General features: G+C 43.7%; 1 protein-coding gene across 5 annotated transcripts in view; it reads right to left on the bottom strand.

Annotated features, from left to right (window-relative positions):
* DLG3 (discs large MAGUK scaffold protein 3) overlaps positions 1-21,405 on the bottom strand; it is a 482,093-nt gene that overhangs the window by 131,474 nt on the left and 329,214 nt on the right. For all 5 annotated transcript variants that reach the window (XM_053699068.1, XM_053699069.1, XM_053699070.1 and 2 more), the window contains one exon: positions 8,857-8,971. In XM_053699068.1, coding sequence (XP_053555043.1) covers positions 8,857-8,971 — 115 coding nt within the window. The remainder of the gene's footprint in view (positions 1-8,856; positions 8,972-21,405) is intronic.

The following is a 21,405-nucleotide window of genomic DNA, read 5'->3' as shown; positions in this document are numbered from 1 at the left end:
AGTAAATAAGGCAAGTATTTAATTGTTACCCCTTATTGTGTAATAAATGTGATTGTGTACCCCTTATTGATTTGCTCTTACCTATTGGCAAGTAGTAGGCAGTTGAGGCAATAGGCAGGCATGGCAATGGCAATTATGGCATGGCATTGGCAAAATGTACAACGTTTTGGTAACTATTAACTAAACAAACAGTTAGTTAGTCTAATTCTCACCATAGGTCTCCTCCTCTGTCTCCCACAAAATAAAAATGAGCCCGCCGTGTAGCTGTAGTATACCGCCGTGTACCATCATCAATCTCAGGCAACAAACTCCTGCTTTGCTGCTTTGCTCCTACTGCGTAACTTCGGCACTTCAAGAGACCGCCCATGAGCGCCCATGTTGCTTTATTGGGTGACGTGACGTCAGTGACGTCAAAACGATGTACCGCGCACTTTCGCGCACTTTCTTTTACGTTTCCTGGAGGCTGGTCACGTGGGTAACGTTAATCGATTATCGCGTCTCAGCGCATCGATGCAGAATCGTTTCATGCCGCATCGCGATGCATCGTCAAAACGATTATTTTTGACAGGCCTACTGATTACCTCCCTCAAACTAATTTTGGAGACCCCTGGGCTCTGTAGAGACGTCCTGGATCATGGAGGAAGAAATAGGAAGACTGTGACAAAATTTTTACTGCGCAATAAAGCGCTAAAATAGGCCCCTCCCACTCATATTACAACAGTGGGGAAGCTCAGTAAACTGTTTTTATTCAGAAAAAAACGACAGCCATGTGGTAAAAATCATGCCCATAAAGTTTTATCACCAAGTACCTCAGAAAAAACGATTAACATGCCAGTAAATGTTTTAAAAATTGAAAATTATGAAGTGTTATTAATAAGCCTGCTGCTAGTCGCTTTCACTGCAGTGCAGGTTCAAATATTACTTTAATATTGACAGTATTTTCTCAGTGAAATTCCATTCCCCAGAAATACCTCAGAGTATACTTACATACATATCAGCCTGATACCAGTAGCTACTACTGCATTTAAGGCTGCACTTACATTACATCGGTATTAGCAGTATTTTCTCAGTCAATTCCATTCCTTAGAAAATAATTTACTGCACATACCTCCTTGCAGGTGGGCCCTGCATGCTATCCCCTGTTCTGAAGTTACCTCACTCCTCAGAATGGCCGAGAACAGCAAGTGGATCTTAGTTACGACCGCTAAGATCATAGAAAAACTCAGGCAGATTCTTCTTCTAATGCTGCCTGAGAACAAACAACACACTCCGGTGCCGTTTAAAATAACAAACTTTTGATTGAAGAAATAAAAACTAAGTTTAACACACCACAGTCCTCTCACACGTCCTATCTTTAGTTAGGTGCAAGAGAATGACTGGATATGACGTAGAGGGGAGGAGCTATATAGCAGCTCTGCTTGGGTGATCCTCTTGCACTTCCTGTTAGGGAGGAGATATAATCCCATAAGTAATGGATGACCCGTGGACTGACTACACTTAACAGGAGAAATTAATCTTTCATGATTCAGACAGCACATGCAATTTTAAACAACTTTCTAATTTACTTTGATCATCAAATCTGCTTTATTCTCTTGGTATTCATTGTTGAAACCTAAACCTAGGTAGGCTCATATGCTAATTTCTAAGCCATTGAAGGCCACCTCTCATCTCAATGCCTTTTAAACATTTTTCAGTTAGACACTGCTAGTTCATATGTGTCACATAGGTAACATTGTGCTCACTCCCGTGGAGTCAGCAAAGATTGGCTAAAATGCAAGTCTGTCAAACGAAATTAGATAAGATGGCAGTCTGCAAAGGCTTAGATAAAAGGTAATCAAAGCTGTAAAACACAAAATTATGCTTACCAGATATTTTCATTTCCTGCTGTATAAGGAGAGTCCACGGCTTAATTCCTTACTGCTGGGAAATACTGAACCTGGCCACCAGGAGGAGGCAAAGACACCCCAGGCAAAGGCTTAAATACCTCTCCCATTTCCCCCAGTCATTCTGCTTAGGGAACAAGGAACAGTAGGAGAAATATCAGGGTATAAAAGGTGCCAAAAGAAAAATATAATTTAGGGGGCCGCCCATTGGAGAACACGTGCAGGGGCCGTGGACTCAGCTTATTCAGAAGGAGATGAAATTATCTGGTAAGCATAATTTATGTTTTCCTTCTTAATATAAGGAGAGTCCACGGCTTCATTCCTTACTTTTGGGAAACTTATACCCAAGCTCTAGAGGACACTGAATGATAACAGGAGGGACAAAAAGAGAGGTGGACCCTAATCTGAGGGCACCACAGCCTGCAAAATCTTTCTGCCGAAGGCTGCTTCAGCCAAAGCAAAAACATCAAACTTGTAAAATTTAGAAAAAGTATGTAAAGAGGACCAGGCAGCCGCCTTAAAAATCTGATCCAGAGAGGCCTTGTTCTTAAAGGCTTTAGAGGAAGCCACTGCTCTAGTAGAATGAGCCACAATTCTGAGGAGGCTTATGTCCCGCTGTCTCATAAGCTAAGCGGATAACACTCCTTAACCAAAGAGACCTTCTGCCCCTTTACGCTTCCCAGAATAGGCAACAAACAAGGAAGGAGTTTGTCTAAAATCCTTAGTAGCCTGAAGATAGAACTTCAAGGCTCGAAACACATCCAAATTATAAAGCAAACGTTCCTTCAAAGAAGGAGGATTAGGACACAAGGAAGGAACCACAATCTCTTGATTGATGTTGCGGTCTGACACAACCTTAGGGAAAAACCCTAACTTAGTACGTAGGACAGCCTTAACAGATAAGGAGGCTTACATTGCGAAGCGGCAATCTCAGATTCTTTGTGCACAGACGCAATAGCCAGTAGAAAAAGAACCTTCCAGGATAACAACTTAATGTCAATATCATGCATAGGCTTCAAAACGGAGCCCACTGCAAAACTTTAAGAACAAGATTCAGACTCCAAGGAGGAGCCTTAGATATAAACACGGGTCTGATCCTAATCAGAGCCTTAACAAAAGGACTACATCTGGAAGCTCTGAGAGCCTCTTGTGCAGTAAAACAGACAGGGCCGAAACCTGTCCCCTCAGGGAACAGACAGAAAGACCATTCTCCAGTCCATCCTGGAGAAACAATAGGATCCTGGCAACCTTAACTTAATGCCAGGGGAATCCACGCTCTTCACACCAGAATAACAGAATTTATGTTTACCTGATAAATTTCTTTCTCCAACGGTGTGTCCGGTCCACGGCGTCATCCTTACTTGTGGGATATTCTCTTCCCCAACAGGAAATGGCAAAGAGCCCAGCAAAGCTGGTCACATGATCCCTCCTAGGCTCCGCCTACCCCAGTCATTCGACCGACGTTAAGGAGGAATAATAGCATAGGAGAAACCATATGGTACCGTGGTGACTGTAGTTAAAGAAAATAAATTATCAGACCTGATTAAAAAACCAGGGCGGGCCGTGGACCGGACACACCGTTGGAGAAAGAAATTTATCAGGTAAACATAAATTCTGTTTTCTCCAACATAGGTGTGTCCGGTCCACGGCGTCATCCTTACTTGTGGGAACCAATACCAAAGCTTTAGGACACGGATGAAGGGAGGGAGCAAATCAGGTCACCTAAATGGAAGGCACCACGGCTTGCAAAACCTTTCTCCCAAAAATAGCCTCAGAAGAAGCAAAAGTATCAAACTTGTAAAATTTGGTAAAAGTGTGCAGTGAAGACCAAGTCGCTGCCCTACATATCTGATCAACAGAAGCCTCGTTCTTGAAGGCCCATGTGGAAGCCACAGCCCTAGTGGAATGAGCCGTGATTCTTTCGGGAGGCTGCCGTCCGGCAGTCTCGTAAGCCAATCTGATGATGCTTTTAATCCAAAAAGAGAGAGAGGTAGAAGTTGCTTTTTGACCTCTCCTTTTACCTGAATAAACAACAAACAGGGAAGATGTTTGTCTAAAATCCTTTGTAGCATCTAAATAGAATTTTAGAGCGCGAACAACATCCAAATTGTGCAACAAGCGTTCCTTCTTTCGGACACAGAGAAGGTACGATAATCTCCTGGTTAATGTTTTTGTTAGAAACAACTTTTGGAAGAAAACCAGGTTTAGTACGTAAAACCACCTTATCTGCATGGAACACCAGATAAGGAGGAGAACACTGCAGAGCAGATAATTCTGAAACTCTTCTAGCCGAAGAAATTGCAACTAAAAACAAAACTTACCAAGATAATAACTTAATATCAACGGAATGTAAGGGTTCAAACGGAACCCCCTGAAGAACTGAAAGAACTAAATTGAGACTCCAAGGAGGAGTCAAAGGTTTGAAAACAGGCTTGATTCTAACCAGAGCCTGAACAAAGGCTTGAACATCTGGCACAGCTGCCAGTTTTTTGTGAAGTAACACCGACAAGGCAGAAATCTGTCCCTTCAGGGAACTTGCCGATAATCCTTTTTCCAATCCTTCTTGAAGGAAGGATAGAATCCTAGGAATCTTAACCTTGTCCCAAGGGAATCCTTTAGATTCACACCAACAGATATATTTTTTCCAAATTTTATGGTAAATCTTTCTAGTTACAGGCTTTCTGGCCTGAACAAGAGTATCGATAACAGAATCTGAGAAACCTCGCTTCGATAAAATCAAGCGTTCAATCTCCAAGCAGTCAGCTGGAGTGAAACCAGATTCGGATGTTCGAACGGACCCTGAACAAGAAGGTCTCGTCTCAAAGGTAGCTTCCAAGGTGGAGCCGATGACATATTCAATTGCGAAAAAACATGAAGGAATTGTTCAAAATTCACCAAACTTTCACCACAGTGTCTTAAAGCCTTGAAAATATTGCACACCAAATTTGGAAGCTTTAACCCTTAAAATAACGGAACCGGAGCCGTTTTAAGCTTTAACCCCTTTACAGTCCCTGGTATCTGCTATGCTGAGACCCAACCAAACCCAAGGGGAATACGATACCAAATGATGCCTTCAGAAGTCTTTTTTAAGTATCAGAGCTCCTCTCACATGCGACTGCATGCCATGCCTCTCAAAAACAAGTGCGCAACACCGGCGCGAAAATGAGACTCTGCCTATGCTTTGGGAAAGCCCCTAAAGAATAAGGTGTCTAAAACAGTGCCTGCCGATATTATTATATCAAAATACCCAGAATAAATGATTCCTCAAGGCTAAATAAGTGTTAATATCAATCGATTTAGCCCAAAAAATGTCTACAGTCTAAATAAGCCCTTGTGAAGCCCTTATTTACAATCGTAATAAACATGGCTTACCGGATCCCATAGGGAAAATGACAGCTTCCAGCATTACATCGTCTTGTTAGAATGTGTCATACCTCAAGCAGCAAAGACTGCAAACTGTTCCCCCAACTGAAGTTAATGCTCTCAACAGTCCTGTGTGGAACAGCCATGGATTTTAGTTACGGTTGCTAAAATCATTTTCCTCATACAAACAGAATTCTTCATCTCTTTTCTGTTTCTGAGTAAATAGTACGTACCAGCACTATTTGAAAATAACAAACTCTTGATTGAATAATGAAAAACTACAGTTAAACACTAAAAAACTCTAAGCCATCTCCGTGGAGATGTTGCCTGTACAACGGCAAAGAGAATGACTGGGGTAGGCGGAGCCTAGGAGGGATCATGTGACCAGCTTTGCTGGGCTCTTTGCCATTTCCTGTTGGGGAAGAGAATATCCCACAAGTAAGGATGACGCCGTGGACCGGACACACCTATGTTGGAGAAAAATAGGTTCTCCACACCTTATGATAGATGCGACGAGTAACCGGCTTACGAGCTTGAATGAGTGTAACAACTCTCAGAAAAAAACTCTTGGCTAGGACTAAGCGTTCAAACGAATCTAGAGTTTGATGAACAAAAGGACCCTGTTCCAGCAGATCCCTGAGACAAGGTAACTTCCACAGAGGAGAAGATGACATCCCCACCAGATCCACGCACCACATCAGAGGCCACGATGGAGCAATTAGTATCACTGATGCGGGCCACTACACGAGGAAGGAGTGGTAACTGCGAGAAAAGGTAAATTATATTGAACCTCCAAGGCACTGCTAATGCATCTATTAGCTCCACCTGAGGATCCCTGGACCTCGACCCATATCTGGGTAGCTTGGTATTGAGACGAGACGCCATGAGATCTATCTCCGGCGTCCCCCACCTGTAGCATATCTCCGCAAACACTTTGGGATGGAGAGACCATTCCCCTGGATGAAAGGATTGTCTGCTGAGAAAATCCGCTTCCAGTTGTCCACACCTGGAATGTGGATCGCTGACAGAGAACAGCTGTGGGCTTCCGCCCACTACAGAATCTGAGACACTTCCCTCATTGCTAAGGAGCTTCTCTTTCCACCCCGATGGTTGATGTAGGCCACCGAGGTCGACCGGTTGTCCAGGGAAATCTGTTGAGACAGATCCGAATGATCGCCGTTCCACTGCCTCAGCATGCACAGTTATAAGGGTCTGAGACGGAAACCTGGCAAAGAGTATTATGTCCATGCTGGACACTGAGCCTTAAGGGGGTCCGGGGGACAAGACATGCCAAAGCTAGCTAGCAACATCTCTGGTCTGTTAGAAATATCCTCATGGATATGGAGTATATTATAGTACCCAGGAATTCTACCCTAGTGCTTGGAATCAGAGAACTCTTTTCTAAGTTTATCTGCCATCCATGAGATCGAAGAAGAGCGAGAAGAGATACCGAATGGTCCTCCGCCAGACGAAAAGATGGTGCTTGTACCAGAATATTGTCCAAGTAGGGAGCTACTGCTATACCCCGGGTTCTGGCAAAGGCAAGAAAAGCCCCTAGAACCTTTGTAAAAATTCTTGGAGCAGTAGCTAAACCAAACGGAAGTGCAATAAATTGGAAGTACTGGTCCAGGAATGCAAACCTTAGGAACTAGAAGTGATCCTTGTGGATTTGAACGTGAAGGTAAGCATCCTTCAGATCTGTAGTGGTCTTGAACTATTTTTCCTGAACTAGAGGAAGAATGGGCCTTATTGTCTCCATCTTGAACGAGGGGACATTTAGAATCTTGTTTAAGCACTTTAAGTCCAGAATCGAGCGTAAAGTTCCCTCCTTCTTTGGGACCACAAACAGGTTTCAATAGTATCCCAAACCTCTTTCTGCGATAGGAACCGGGACAATGACCCCTAGGGAGGACAGATCCCGCACGCACTCCAGAAAGGCTTCCCTCTTTTCTGTCTTTAAAGACAGGCTTGAAAGGAGAAATCTGCCCTTGGGTGGTTGAGATTTGAAACCTATCTTGTATCCCTGAGCTATGACCTCCAGGACCCATGGATCCTGCACGTCCCTGAGCCAAGGGTATGAAAAAAAAAAAAGACAGTCTGCCCCCTACATGACCCAGCGCCGGATAGGGGGCTGCCCCTTCATGCCGACTTGATCTCAGCAGGCTTCTTGTTCTGCTTTGATTTATTCCAGGATTGAGCCGGTTACCAAGTACTCTTGGCTTGATCGGTCTTAGAGGAGGACTGTTGTTGCTGGGATTTCTCAGAATGAAAATTAGAGCCTTGTCCCTTAGACTTGTTCTTTTTATCCTGCGGTAGGAAGGCACCCTTGCCCCCTGTAACCGTGGAGATAATGAAGTCCAGGCCTGGACCAAATAAAACCTTTCCCTTAAAAGGAAGGGAAAGGAGTCTAGACTTAGAAGTCATATCCGCAGACCAGGATTTCAGCCAGAGTGTCTGATGAGTCTGCACAAAAAAAAAAGAAATCTTAGCATTTAGGCAAATTATCTGCATGTTTGCATCACAGATAAAAGAATTAGCTATTCTCAAGGCCTTAATTCTTTCTTGAATAACATCGAGGGGGACCCTCAACCTAGATCAATTCCGATAAGGAGTCGCACCAGCAGGCCACAGCTCCAGCAACCGAGGCAACAGCTGTTGCTGGCTGAAACATTTCGGAGAAAAGTTTCCATCTTCTTATCCATCGGCACTCTGAACGACAAGCTATTCTTAAGTAGGATAGTAGTACGCCCAGCCAGTGTGGAGATAGCACCATCCACCTTAGGGACGGAACCCCACAACTCCAATTAAGAGTCCGGGAATAATTTTTTAAAGGAAGACGAAGGGGAAAAGGAAGATCCAATTCTATTCCATTCGTTCTTAATGATGTTCGCCATTTTTACAGGTACAGGAAAAGTTAACGGCACTACTCTTCTCTGCCATTCTCCTGTGATGAAAGGCAAAGAATGACTGGGGGATGGGGAAAGTGGGAGAGGTATTTAAGCCTTTGCCTCCTCCTGGTGGCCAGGTTCAGTATTTCCCAACAGTAACGAATGAAGCCGCGGACTCTCCTTATATTAAGAAGGAAAGTATATTTATATATCCATGTTGGTTATGCAGAACTGGGAATAGGTAATAAAGGAATTATCTAGCTAACTTTTCTTGGTGGAAAAAAAAAATAGTTTGTGACTTCCACTAGTGCTTAATTGTGAGCATGTAAAAAGCTCCAAAACAGCTCAGTACAAGGGTGTGAAATTAGCAGTAGCTAAGAGGTTAAATGCTCCTTTTATGTCAACTCTATAGAGGGATGTTTTTAAGTTATGTAAAAATGGTTGATTCATGGAATAAACTCTTATTGAAGGTGGCAAAGACAAACACTGTTAGGGAGAATGCCTGGAATAAGCACAAGGCTATCCCAACTAATTTAGCTTACATTTAATAGGAAACATGGGCATTCTTATAGGGCCTGTGGTTTTTATCTGCTGACAAAATCTATGTTTCTGTGCTTTCAAAGTCAATTTTGCTATTTATCTCTGCATATCTTTATTCTATATTTAGCTCTGTCTGTGACACTTACTGATGTACTAGTGTGTTCTATGTGAGCAGTGTTTACCTGACATAGAGGGACCTCTTTTCACTGGTCCGCAATGATCCGGATCCAGAGCTCATACTGCTGTTCATCATTTGTTCTCGCAGGTCATGGATCTTCGTCTCAAAACGACTATATTCTGTTACCAAAAAAATAAAAAATAAAAAAAAGTATTAGAGTGAGGTAGTTTCAAGACAAGAGGTTGCTGAAAACTACTTTATTCAAATTCCAAAACTAATCTCAGTCGCATAAAATTAATCAAGCAACCGACTTTTAGAATGAAATAAACCTTTATGTCAGCAGTAAGGGAGTAAAAAACATAATTTATGCTTACCTGATAAATTTATTTCTCTTGTGGTGTATCCAGTCCACGGATCATCCATTACTTGTGGGATATTCTCCTTCCCAACAGGAAGTTGTAAGAGGATCACCCACAGCAGAGCTGCTATATAGCTCCTCCCCTAACTGCCATATCCAGTCATTCGACCGAAGACAAGCAGAGAAAGGAGAAACCATAGGGTGCAGTGGTGACTGAAGTTTAAAATTAAAAAACACCTGCCTTAAAATGACAGGGCGGGCCGTGGACTGGATACACCACAAGAGAAATAAATTTATCAGGTAAGCATAAATTATGTTTTCTCTTGTAAGGTGTATTAAGTCCACGGATCATCCATTACTTGTGGGATACCAATACCAAAGCTAAAGTACACGGATGAAGGGACAAGGCAGGTACTTAAATGGAAGGTACCACTGCATGTAAAACCTCTCTCCCAAAAATAGCCTCCCGAAGAAGCAAAAGTATCAAATTTATAGAATTTTAAAAAGGTATGAAGCGAAGACCAAGTCGCCGCCTTGCAAATCTGTTCAACAGAAGCCTCATTTTTAAAGGCCCATGTGGAAGCCACAGCTCTAGTAGAATGAGCTGTAATCCTTTCAGGAGGCTGCTGGCCAGCAGTCTCATAAGCTAAGCGGATTATGCTTCTTAGCCAAAACGAAAGAGGTTGCCGAAGCCTTTTGGCCTCTCCTCTGTCCAGAGTAGACAACAAACAAAGCAGATGTTTGACGAAAATCTTTAGTAGCTTGTAAATAATACTTTAAAGCACGAACCACATCAAGATTGTGTAATAGACGTTCCTTTTTTGAAGAAGGATTAGGACACAATGATGGAACAACAATCTCCTGATTGATATTCTTATTAGATACCACCTTAGGTAAAAACCCAGGTTTGGTACGCAGAACTACCTTATCTGCATGGAAGATCAGATAAGGAGAATCACATTGTAAGGCAGATAACTCAAACTCTACGAGCCGAGGAAATAGCTACCAAGAAAAGAACTTTCCAAGAAAAAAGTTTGATATCTATGGAATGAAGAGGTTCAAACGGAACCCCTTGAAGAACTTTAAGAACCAAATTTAAGCTCCAAGGCGGAGCAACAGGTTTAAACACAGGCTTGATTCTAACTAAAGCCTGACAAAATGCCTGAACGTCTGGAACATCCGCCAGACGCTTGTGCAAAAGAATAGACAGAGCAGAAATCTGTCCCTTTAAGGAACTAGCGGACAATCCTTTTTCCAATCCTTCTTGGAGAAAAGATAATATCCTGGGAATCCTGACCTTAATCCATGAGTAGCCCTTGGATTCACACCAATAAAGATATTTACGCCATATCTTATGATAGATTTTCCTGGTGACAGGCTTTCGTGCCTGAATTAAGGTATCAATGACTGACTCGGAGAAGCCACGCTTTGATAAAATCAAGCGTTCAATCTCCAGGCAGTCAGTCTCAGAGAAATTAGATTTGGATGGTTGAAAGGACCTTGAAGTAGAAGGTCCTGTCTCAGCGGCAGAGTCCATGGTGGAAAGGATGACATGTCCACCAGATCTGCATACCAAGTCCTGCGTGGCCACGCAGAGCGCTATCAAGATCACCGATGCTCTCTCCTGCTTGATTTTGGCAATCAGGCGAGGGAGCAGAGGAAACGGTGGAAACACATAAGCCAGGTTTAAGGACCAAAGCGCTGCTAGAGCATCTATCAGCGTTGCCTTGGGGTCCCTGGACCTGGATCCGTAACAAGGAAGTTTGGCGTTCTGGCGAGACGCCATGAGATCCAGTTCTGGTTTGCCCCAACGATGAATCAATTGTGCAAACACCTCCGGATGGAGTTCCCACTCCCCTGGATGAAAAGTCTGTCGACTTAGAAAATCCGCCTCCCAGTTCTCTACACCTGGGATATGGATAGCTGATAGGTGGCAAGAGTGAATCTCTGCCCAGCGAATTATCTTTGAGACTTCTAACATCGCTAGGGAACTCCTTGTTCCCCCTTGATGGTTGATGTAAGCCACAGTCGTGATGTTGTCCGACTGAAATCTGATGAACCTCATTGTCGCTTGCTGAGGCCAAGCCTGAAGAGCATTGAATATCTCTCTTAGTTCCAGAATGTTTATTGGAAGAATTGACTCCTCCTGAGTCCACGATCCCTGAGCCTTCAGGGAGTTCCAGACTGCCCCCCAGCCTAGAAGGCTGGCATCTGTCGTGACAATTGTCCAATCTGGCCTGTGAAAGGTCATTCCCTTGGACAGATGGACCCGAGATAGCCACCAGAGAAGAGAATCCCTGGTCTCTTGATCCAGATTTAGTAGAGGGGACAAATCTGTGTAATCCCCATTCCACTGACTGAGCATGCATAGTTGCAGCGGTCTGAGATGTAGGCGTGCAAACGGCACTATGTCCATTGCCGCTACCATTAAGCCGATTACTTCCATACACTGAGCCACCGAAGGGCGAGAAGTGGAATAAAGAACACGGCAGGAATTTAGAAGTTTTGATAACCTGGACTCTGTCAGGTAAATCCTAATTTCTACAGAATCTATTAGAGTTCCCAGAAAGGAGACTCTTGTGAGAGGGGATAGAGAACTCTTTTCTTCGTTCACCTTCCACCCATGCGACCTCAGAAATGCCAAAACTATGTCAGTATGAGACTTGGCAATTTGGAAATTTGACGCCTGTATCAGAATGTCGTCTAAATAAGGGGCCACTGATATGCCCCGCGGTCTTAGGACCGCCAGAAGTGACCCCAGAACCTTCGTAAAGATTCTTGGGGCTGTAGCTAACCCAAAGGGAAGAGCTACAAACTGGTAATGCCTGTTCAGGAAGGCAAACCTGAGAAAGCGATGATGATCTTTGTGTATCGGAATGTGAAGATAAGCATCCTTTAAATCCACTGTAGTCATGAATTGACCCTCCTGGATCATAGGTAGGATGGTACGAATAGTCTCCATCTTGAATGATGGGACTGAGGAATTTGTTTAAGATCTTGAGATCTAAAATTGGTCTGAAGGTTCCCTCTTTTTTGGGAACCACAAACAGATTTGAGTAAAATCCCTGTCCTTGTTCCTCCTTTGGAACTGGATGGATCACTCTCATAACTAGGAAGTCTTGAACACAGTGTAAGAATGCCTCTCTCTTTATCTGGTTTGCAGATAATTGTGAAAGGTGAAATCTCCCTTTTGGAGGAGAAGCTCTGAAATCCAGAAGATATCCCTGGGATACAATTTCCAACGCCCAGGGATCCTGGACATCTCTTGCCCAAGCCTGGGTGAAGAGCCAAAGTCTGCCCCCTACTAGATCCGTTACCGGATAGGGGGCTGATACTTCATGCTGTCTTAGGGGAAGCAGCAGGCTTTTTGGCCTGCTTACCTTTGTTCCAGGTCTGGTTAGGTCTACAGACCGACTTGGACTGGGCAAAAGTTCCCTCTTGTTTTGCATTAGAGGAAGTTGATGCCGCACTCGCCTTGAAGTTTCGAAAGGCACGAAAATTAGTCTGTTTGGCCCTTGATTTGGACCTATCCTGAGGAAGGGCATGACCTTTTCCTCCAGTGATATCAGAAATGATCTCCTTCAAACCAGGCCCGAACAGGGTTTGCCCCTTAAAGGGAATGTTAAGCAGCTTAGACTTTGAAGTAACGTCAGCTGACCATGATTTAAGCCATAGCGCCCTGCGCGCTTGAATAGCAAAACCAGAATTTTTAGCCGTTAGTTTAGTCAAATGAACAATGGCATCGGAAACGAAAGAATTGTCTAGCTTAAGTGCTCTAAGCTTGTCAAGTATGTCATCCAATGGGGTCTCTACCTGTAAAGCCTCTTCCAGAGACTCAAACCAGAAAGCCGCAGCAGCAGTGACTGGGGCAATGCATGCAAGGGGCTGTAGAATAAAACCTTGTTGAATAAACGTTTTCTTAAGGTAACCCTCTAACTTTTTATCCATTGGATCTGAGAAAGCACAACTGTCCTCGACAGGGATAGTAGTACGCTTAGCTAGGGTAGAAACTGCTCCCTCCACCTTAGGGACTGTCTGCCATAAGTCCCGTGTGGTGGCATCTATTGGAAACATTTTCTTAAAAATAGGAGGGGGAGAGAACGGCACACCTGGTCTATCCCATTCCTTAGTAATAATTTCTGTAAACCTTTTAGGTATTGGAAAAACAGTGCACACCGGCACTGCATAGTATTTGTCCAATCTACACAATTTTTCTGGCACTGCAATTGTACCACAGTCATTCAGAGCAGCTAAAACCTCCCTGAGCAACACGCGGAGGTGTTCAAGCTTAAATTTAAATGTAGACATATCAGAATCAGGTTGAATCTTTTTCCCTGAGTCAGAAACATCACCCACAGAAAGAAGCTCTCCTTCCTCAGCTTCTGTATATTGTGAGGGAGTATCAGACATAGCTCTTAAAGCGTCAGTATGCTCTGTATTTCTTCTAACTCCAGAGCTGTCTCGCTTTCCTCTAAACCCAGGTAGTCTGGATAATACCGCTGACAGGGTATTATCCATGACCGCCGCCATGTCTTGAAAAGTAAACGCTATGGGCGCACTAGATGTACTTGGCGCCATTAGAGCGTGAGTCCCTTGAGCGGGATTTAAAGGTTCTGACACGTGGGGCGAGTTAGTCGGCATAACTTCCCCCTCGTCAGATTCCTCTGGTGATAAATTTTTTAAAGACAAAAACAGAATTTATGTTTACCTGATAAATTTCTTTCTCCAACGGTGTGTCCGGTCCACGGCGTCATCCTTACTTGTGGGATATTCTCTTCCCCAACAGGAAATGGCAAAGAGCCCAGCAAAGCTGGTCACATGATCCCTCCTAGGCTCCGCCTACCCCAGTCATTCGACCGACGTTAAGGAGGAATAATAGCATAGGAGAAACCATATGGTACCGTGGTGACTGTAGTTAAAGAAAATAAATTATCAGACCTGATTAAAAAACCAGGGCGGGCCGTGGACCGGACACACCGTTGGAGAAAGAAATTTATAAGGTAAACATAAATTCTGTTTTCTCCAACATAGGTGTGTCCGGTCCACGGCGTCATCCTTACTTGTGGGAACCAATACCAAAGCTTTAGGACACGGATGAAGGGAGGGAGCAAATCAGGTCACCTAAATGGAAGGCACCACGGCTTGCAAAACCTTTCTCCCAAAAATAGCCTCAGAAGAAGCAAAAGTATCAAACTTGTAAAATTTGGTAAAAGTGTGCAGTGAAGACCAAGTCGCTGCCCTACATATCTGATCAACAGAAGCCTCGTTCTTGAAGGCCCATGTGGAAGCCACAGCCCTAGTGGAATGAGCCGTGATTCTTTCGGGAGGCTGCCGTCCGGCAGTCTCGTAAGCCAATCTGATGATGCTTTTAATCCAAAAAGAGAGAGAGGTAGAAGTTGCTTTTTGACCTCTCCTTTTACCTGAATAAACAACAAACAGGGAAGATGTTTGTCTAAAATCCTTTGTAGCATCTAAATAGAATTTTAGAGCGCGAACAACATCCAAATTGTGCAACAAGCGTTCCTTCTTTGAAACTGGTTTCGGACACAGAGAAGGTACGATAATCTCCTGGTTAATGTTTTTGTTAGAAACAACTTTTGGAAGAAAACCAGGTTTAGTACGTAAAACCACCTTATCTGCATGGAACACCAGATAAGGAGGAGAACACTGCAGAGCAGATAATTCTGAAACTCTTCTAGCCGAAGAAATTGCAACTAAAAACAAAACTTTCCAAGATAATAACTTAATATCAACGGAATGTAAGGGTTCAAACGGAACCCCCTGAAGAACTGAAAGAACTAAATTGAGACTCCAAGGAGGAGTCAAAGGTTTGTAAACAGGCTTGATTCTAACCAGAGCCTGAACAAAGGCTTGAACATCTGGCACAGCTGCCAGTTTTTTGTGAAGTAACACCGACAAGGCAGAAATCTGTCCCTTCAGGGAACTTGCCGATAATCCTTTTTCCAATCCTTCTTGAAGGAAGGATAGAATCCTAGGAATCTTAACCTTGTCCCAAGGGAATCCTTTAGATTCACACCAACAGATATATTTTTTCCAAATTTTATGGTAAATCTTTCTAGTTACAGGCTTTCTGGCCTGAACAAGAGTATCGATAACAGAATCTGAGAAACCTCGCTTCGATAAAATCAAGCGTTCAATCTCCAAGCAGTCAGCTGGAGTGAAACCAGATTCGGATGTTCGAACGGACCCTGAACAAGAAGGTCTCGTCTCAAAGGTAGCTTCCAAGGTGGAGCCGATGACATATTCACCAGATCTGCATACCAAGTCCTGCGTGGCCACGCAGGAGCTATCAAGATCACCGACGCCCTCTCCTGATTGATCCTGGCTACCAGCCTGGGGATGAGAGGAAACGGCGGGAACACATAAGCTAGTTTGAAGGTCCAAGGTGCTACTAGTGCATCCACTAGAGCCGCCTTGGGATCCCTGGATCTGGACCCGTAGCAAGGAACTTTGAAGTTCTGACGAGAGGCCATCAGATCCATGTCTGGAATGCCCCAAAGTTGAGTGACTTGGGCAAAGATTTCCGGATGGAGTTCCCACTCCCCCGGATGCAATGTCTGACGACTCAGAAAATCCGCTTCCCAATTTTCCACTCCCGGGATGTGGATAGCAGACAGGTGGCAGGAGTGAGACTCCGCCCATAGAATGATCTTGGTCACTTCTTCCATCGCTAGGGAACTCCTTGTTCCCCCCTGATGGTTGATATACGCAACAGTCGTCATGTTGTCTGATTGAAACCGTATGAACTTGGTCCTCGCTAGCTGAGGCCAAGCCTTGAGAGCATTGAATATCGCTCTCAGTTCCAGAATATTTATCGGTAGAAGAGATTCTTCCCGAGACCAAAGACCCTGAGCTTTCAGGGATCCCCAGACCGCGCCCCAGCCCATCAGACTGGCGTCGGTCGTGACAATGACCCACTCTGGTCTGTGGAATGTCATCCCTCGTGACAGGTTGTCCAGGGACAGCCACCAACGGAGTGAGTCTCTGGTCCTCTGATTTACTTGTATCTTTGGAGACAAGTCTGTATAGTCCCCATTCCACTGACTGAGCATGCACAGTTGTAATGGTCTTAGATGAATGCGCGCAAAAGGAACTATGTCCATTGCCGCTACCATCAACCCGATCACTTCCATGCACTGAGCTACGGAAGGAAGAGGAACGGAATGAAGTATTCGACAAGAGTCCAGGAGCTTTGTCTTTCTGGCCTCTGTTAGAAAAATCCTCATTTCTGAGGAGTCTATAATTGTTCCCAAGAAGGGAACCCTTGTTGACGGGGATAGAGAACTCTTTTCCACGTTCACTTTCCAGCCGTGCGATCTGAGAAAGGCCAGGACGATGTCCGTGTGAGCCTTTGCTCGAGGGAGGGACGACGCTTGAATTAGAATGTCGTCCAGGTAAGGTACTACTGCAATGCCCCTTGGTCTTAGCACAGCTAGAAGGGACCCTAGTACCTTTGTGAAAATCCTTGGAGCAGTGGCTAATCCGAAAGGAAGCGCCACGAACTGGTAATGTTTGTCCAGGAATGCAAACCTTAGGAACCGATGATGTTCCTTGTGGATAGGAATATGTAGATACGCATCCTTTAAATCCACCGTGGTCATGAATTGACCTTCCTGGATGGAAGGAAGGATAGTTCGAATGGTTTCCATCTTGAAAGATGGGACCTTGAGAAATTTGTTTAAGATCTTGAGATCTAGGATTGGTCTGAATGTTCCCTCTTTTTTGGGAACTATGAACAGATTGGAGTAGAACCCCATCCCTTGTTCTCTCAATGGAACAGGATGAATCACTCCCATTTTTAACAGGTCTTCTACGCAAAGTAAGAACGCCTGTCTTTTTATGTGGTCTGAAGACAACTGAGACCTGTGGAACCTTCCCCTTGGGGGAAGTCCCTTGAATTCCAGAAGATAACCCTGGGAGACTATTTCTAGCGCCCAAGGATCCAGAACATCTCTTGCCCAAGCCTGAGCGAAGAGAGAGAGTCTGCCCCCCACCAGATCCGGTCCCGGATCGGGGGCCGATATTTCATGCTGTCTTGGTAGCAGTGGCAGGTTTCTTTGCCTGCTTTCCCTTGTTCCAGCCTTGCATTGGTCTCCAAGCTGGCTTGGCCTGAGAAGTATTACCTTCTTGCTTAGAGGACGTAGCACCTTGGGCTGGTCCGTTTTTACGAAAGGGACGAAAATTAGGTCTATTTTTTGCCTTGAAAGGCCGATCCTGAGGAAGGGCATGGCCCTTACCCCCAGTGATATCAGAGATAATCTCTTTCAAGTCAGGACCAAACAGCGTTTTCCCCTTGAAAGGAATGTTTAGTAGCTTGTTCTTGGAAGACGCATCAGCCGACCAAGATTTCAACCAAAGCGCTCTGCGCGCCACAATAGCAAACCCAGAATTCTTAGCCGCTAACTTAGCCAATTGCAAAGAGGCGTCAAGAGTGAAAGAATTAGCCAATTTGAGAGCATTGACTCTGTCCATAATCTCCTCATAAGGAGGCGAGTCACTATCGAGCACCTTAATCAGTTCATCAAACCAGAAATATGCGGCTGTAGTGACAGGGACAATGCATGAAATGGGTTGTAGAAGGTAACCCTGCTGAACAAACATCTTTTTAAGCAAACCTTCTAATTTTTTATCCATAGGATCTTTGAAAGCACAACTATCCTCTATGGGAATAGTGGTGCGTTTGTTTAAAGTAGAAACCGCTCCCTCGACCTTGGGGACTGACTGCCATAAGTCCTTTCTGGGGTCGACCATAGGGAACAATTTTTTAAATATGGGGGGAGGGACGAAAGGAATACCGGGCCTTTCCCATTCTTTATTAACAAGGTCCGCCACCCGCTTGGGTATAGGAAAAGCTTCTGGGAGCCCCGGCACCTCTAGGAACTTGTCCATTTTACATAGTTTCTCTGGGATGACCAAATTTTCACAATCATCCAGAGTGGATAATACCTCCTTAAGCAAAATGCGGAGATGTTCCAATTTAAATTTAAAAGTAATCACATCAGATTCAGCCTGCTGAGAAATATTCCCTAAATCAGTAATTTCTCCCTCAGACAAAACCTCCCTGGCCCCCTCAGATTGGGTTAGGGGCCCTTCAGAGATATTAATATCAGCGTCGTCATGCTCTTCAGTAACTAAAACAGAGCATCCACGCTTACGCTGAACAGGGTTCATTTTGGCTAAAATGTTTTTGACAGAATTATCCATTACAGCCGTTAATTGTTGCATAGTAAGGAGTATTGGCGCGCTAGATGTACTAGGGGCCTCCTGAGTGGGCAAGACTCGTGTAGACGAAGGAGGGAATGATGCAGTACCATGCTTACTCCCCTCACTTGAGGAATCATCTTGGGCATCATTGTCATTATCACATAAATCACATTTATTTAAATGAATAGGAATTCTGGCTTCCCCACATTCAGAACACAGTCTATCTGGTAGTTCAGACATGTTAAACAGGCATAAACTTGATAAGAAAGTACAAAAAACGTTTTGAAATAAAACCGTTACTGTCACTTTAAATTTTAAACTGAACACACTTTATTACTGCAATTGCGAAAAAACATGAAGGAATTGTTCAAAATTCACCAAACTTTCACCACAGTGTCTTAAAGCCTTGAAAATATTGCACACCAAATTTGGAAGCTTTAACCCTTAAAATAACGGAACCGGAGCCGTTTTAAGCTTTAACCCCTTTACAGTCCCTGGTATCTGCTTTGCTGAGACCCAACCAAACCCAAGGGGAATACGATACCAAATGATGCCTTCAGAAGTCTTTTTTAAGTATCAGAGCTCCTCTCACATGCGACTGCATGCCATGCCTCTCAAAAACAAGTGCGCAACACCGGCGCGAAAATGAGACTCTGCCTATGCTTTGGGAAAGCCCCTAAAGAATAAGGTGTCTAAAACAGTGCCTGCCGATATTATTATATCAAAATACCCAGAATAAATGATTCCTCAAGGCTAAATAAGTGTTAATATCAATCGATTTAGCCCAAAAAATGTCTACAGTCTAAATAAGCCCTTGTGAAGCCCTTATTTACAATCGTAATAAACATGGCTTACCGGATCCCATAGGGAAAATGACAGCTTCCAGCATTACATCGTCTTGTTAGAATGTGTCATACCTCAAGCAGCAAAGACTGCAAACTGTTCCCCCAACTGAAGTTAATGCTCTCAACAGTCCTGTGTGGAACAGCCATGGATTTTAGTTACGGTTGCTAAAATCATTTTCCTCATACAAACAGAATTCTTCATCTCTTTTCTGTTTCTGAGTAAATAGTACGTACCAGCACTATTTGAAAATAACAAACTCTTGATTGAATAATGAAAAACTACAGTTAAACACTAAAAAACTCTAAGCCATCTCCGTGGAGATGTTGCCTGTACAACGGCAAAGAGAATGACTGGGGTAGGCGGAGCCTAGGAGGGATCATGTGACCAGCTTTGCTGGGCTCTTTGCCATTTCCTGTTGGGGAAGAGAATATCCCACAAGTAAGGATGACGCCGTGGACCGGACACACCTATGTTGGAGAAATATGGTCTTTATTACTTAAAGTGAAATCAGTACATTTGGTACACATTCTAAGAGGGGGTTCCACCATGGCTTCTAAACATAATGAACAAGGAGTTTCCTCTATGTCAGACATGTTTAAACAGACTAGCAAGCTTGGAAAACACTTTAAAGCAAGTTAACAAGCAAAAAATAAAAACGATACTGTGCCTTTAAGAAAAATAAAAAAGGTCAGAATTTGAAAAACCGTGAAAAAAACAGTAAATCAAACAAATTTTTTACAGTGTGTATAATAAGCTAACAGAGCAATGCACCCACTTGCAAATGGATGATTAACCCCTTCGTTCAAAAAACGATAGACATTTTTTAACAGTCACAACAAACTGCCACAGCCCTGCTGTGGGCCTACCTTCCCAAACAAACGACTTTGGAAAGCCTAAGAGCACTTTAGAGAGGTCCTATAGCATTCAGGGGACTCCTGGAGGAAGCTGGATGTCTCAGTCTGTAAAAGTTACTGCGCAATAAAGCGCTAAATTAGGCCCCTCCCACTCATATTAAAACAGTGGAAAGCCTCAGGAAACTGTTTCTAGGCAAATTTAAGCCAGCCATGTGGAAAAAAACTAGGCCCCAATAACGTTTTATCACCAAAGTATATATAAAAACGTTTAAACATGCCAGCAAACGTTTTATATTGCAAATCTATAAGAGTATTACCTCTGAAAGTAAGCATGATACCAGTCGCTATTAAATCACTGTATTCAGGCTTACCTTACATAAATCTGGTATCAGCAGCATTTTCTAGCATTTACATCTCTAGAAAAAAAATTAACTGCACATACCTCATAGCAGGATAACCTGCACGCCATTCCCCAGCTGAAGTTACCTCTCTCTTCAGTTATGTGTGAGAACAGCAATGGATCTTAGTTACAACCTGCTAAGATCATAGAAATCACAGGCAGATTCTTCTTCTATTTTCTGCCTGGGACAAAATAGTACAACTCCGGTACCATTTAAAAATAAACTTTTGATTGAAGAAAAAAACAACTACGTTTCACCACTTCTCTCTTACTACCTCCATGCTTGTCGAGAGTTGCAAGAGAATGACTGGGTATGGCAGTTAGGGGAGGAGCTATATAGCAGCTCTGCTGTGGGTGATCCTCTTGCAGCTTCCTGTTGGGAAGGAGAATATCCCACAAGTAATGGATGATCCGTGGACTGGATACACCTTACAAGAGAAATACATGCATACTATGCAGCACTACCTCTTCTCCTTGGGACCCATAACTTCATATATTAGCAGTTTCATTAGGTGCCACAATACGTAAAATCGTATACAGTTTCTAACAGGGCTTAACTTAGCCATCAGCCAAGGCTCCTATGGCATCATGTAAGATGGACCTGGCACATGGGCATGTGAGACCATAATCGTGGCCTTGACAAATCCAGAAGCCTGGGAGCCACTAGAATTTTACCCCTGGCTCCTAAATTTTTGGGTTATCCTCCATATATCTTTATACAAATACCACTGTCTGGCTAATAAAAGTATAACTTGGCTCCTAAATATTTTTACTAGTTACTGAATTTTAAAGAGATTTGTCAACCACCGCCAAGTTTCAAGCAGTTGTGATTGAGGCAGGTCGTTTGATACTTCTCTTTATGGTGCCTTCAACAGACTATCAGTCCGCAGTTGTAGAAGATACATTGTTTTCTTCAAAAAAAACACACAC

This window comes from Bombina bombina, chromosome 1, assembly GCF_027579735.1.
Source record: "Bombina bombina isolate aBomBom1 chromosome 1, aBomBom1.pri, whole genome shotgun sequence".
Taxonomy (NCBI): domain Eukaryota; kingdom Metazoa; phylum Chordata; class Amphibia; order Anura; family Bombinatoridae; genus Bombina; species Bombina bombina.
The sequence above is the reverse complement of the archived record's forward strand: the minus strand, read 5'-3'. Positions and strand labels throughout refer to the sequence as shown.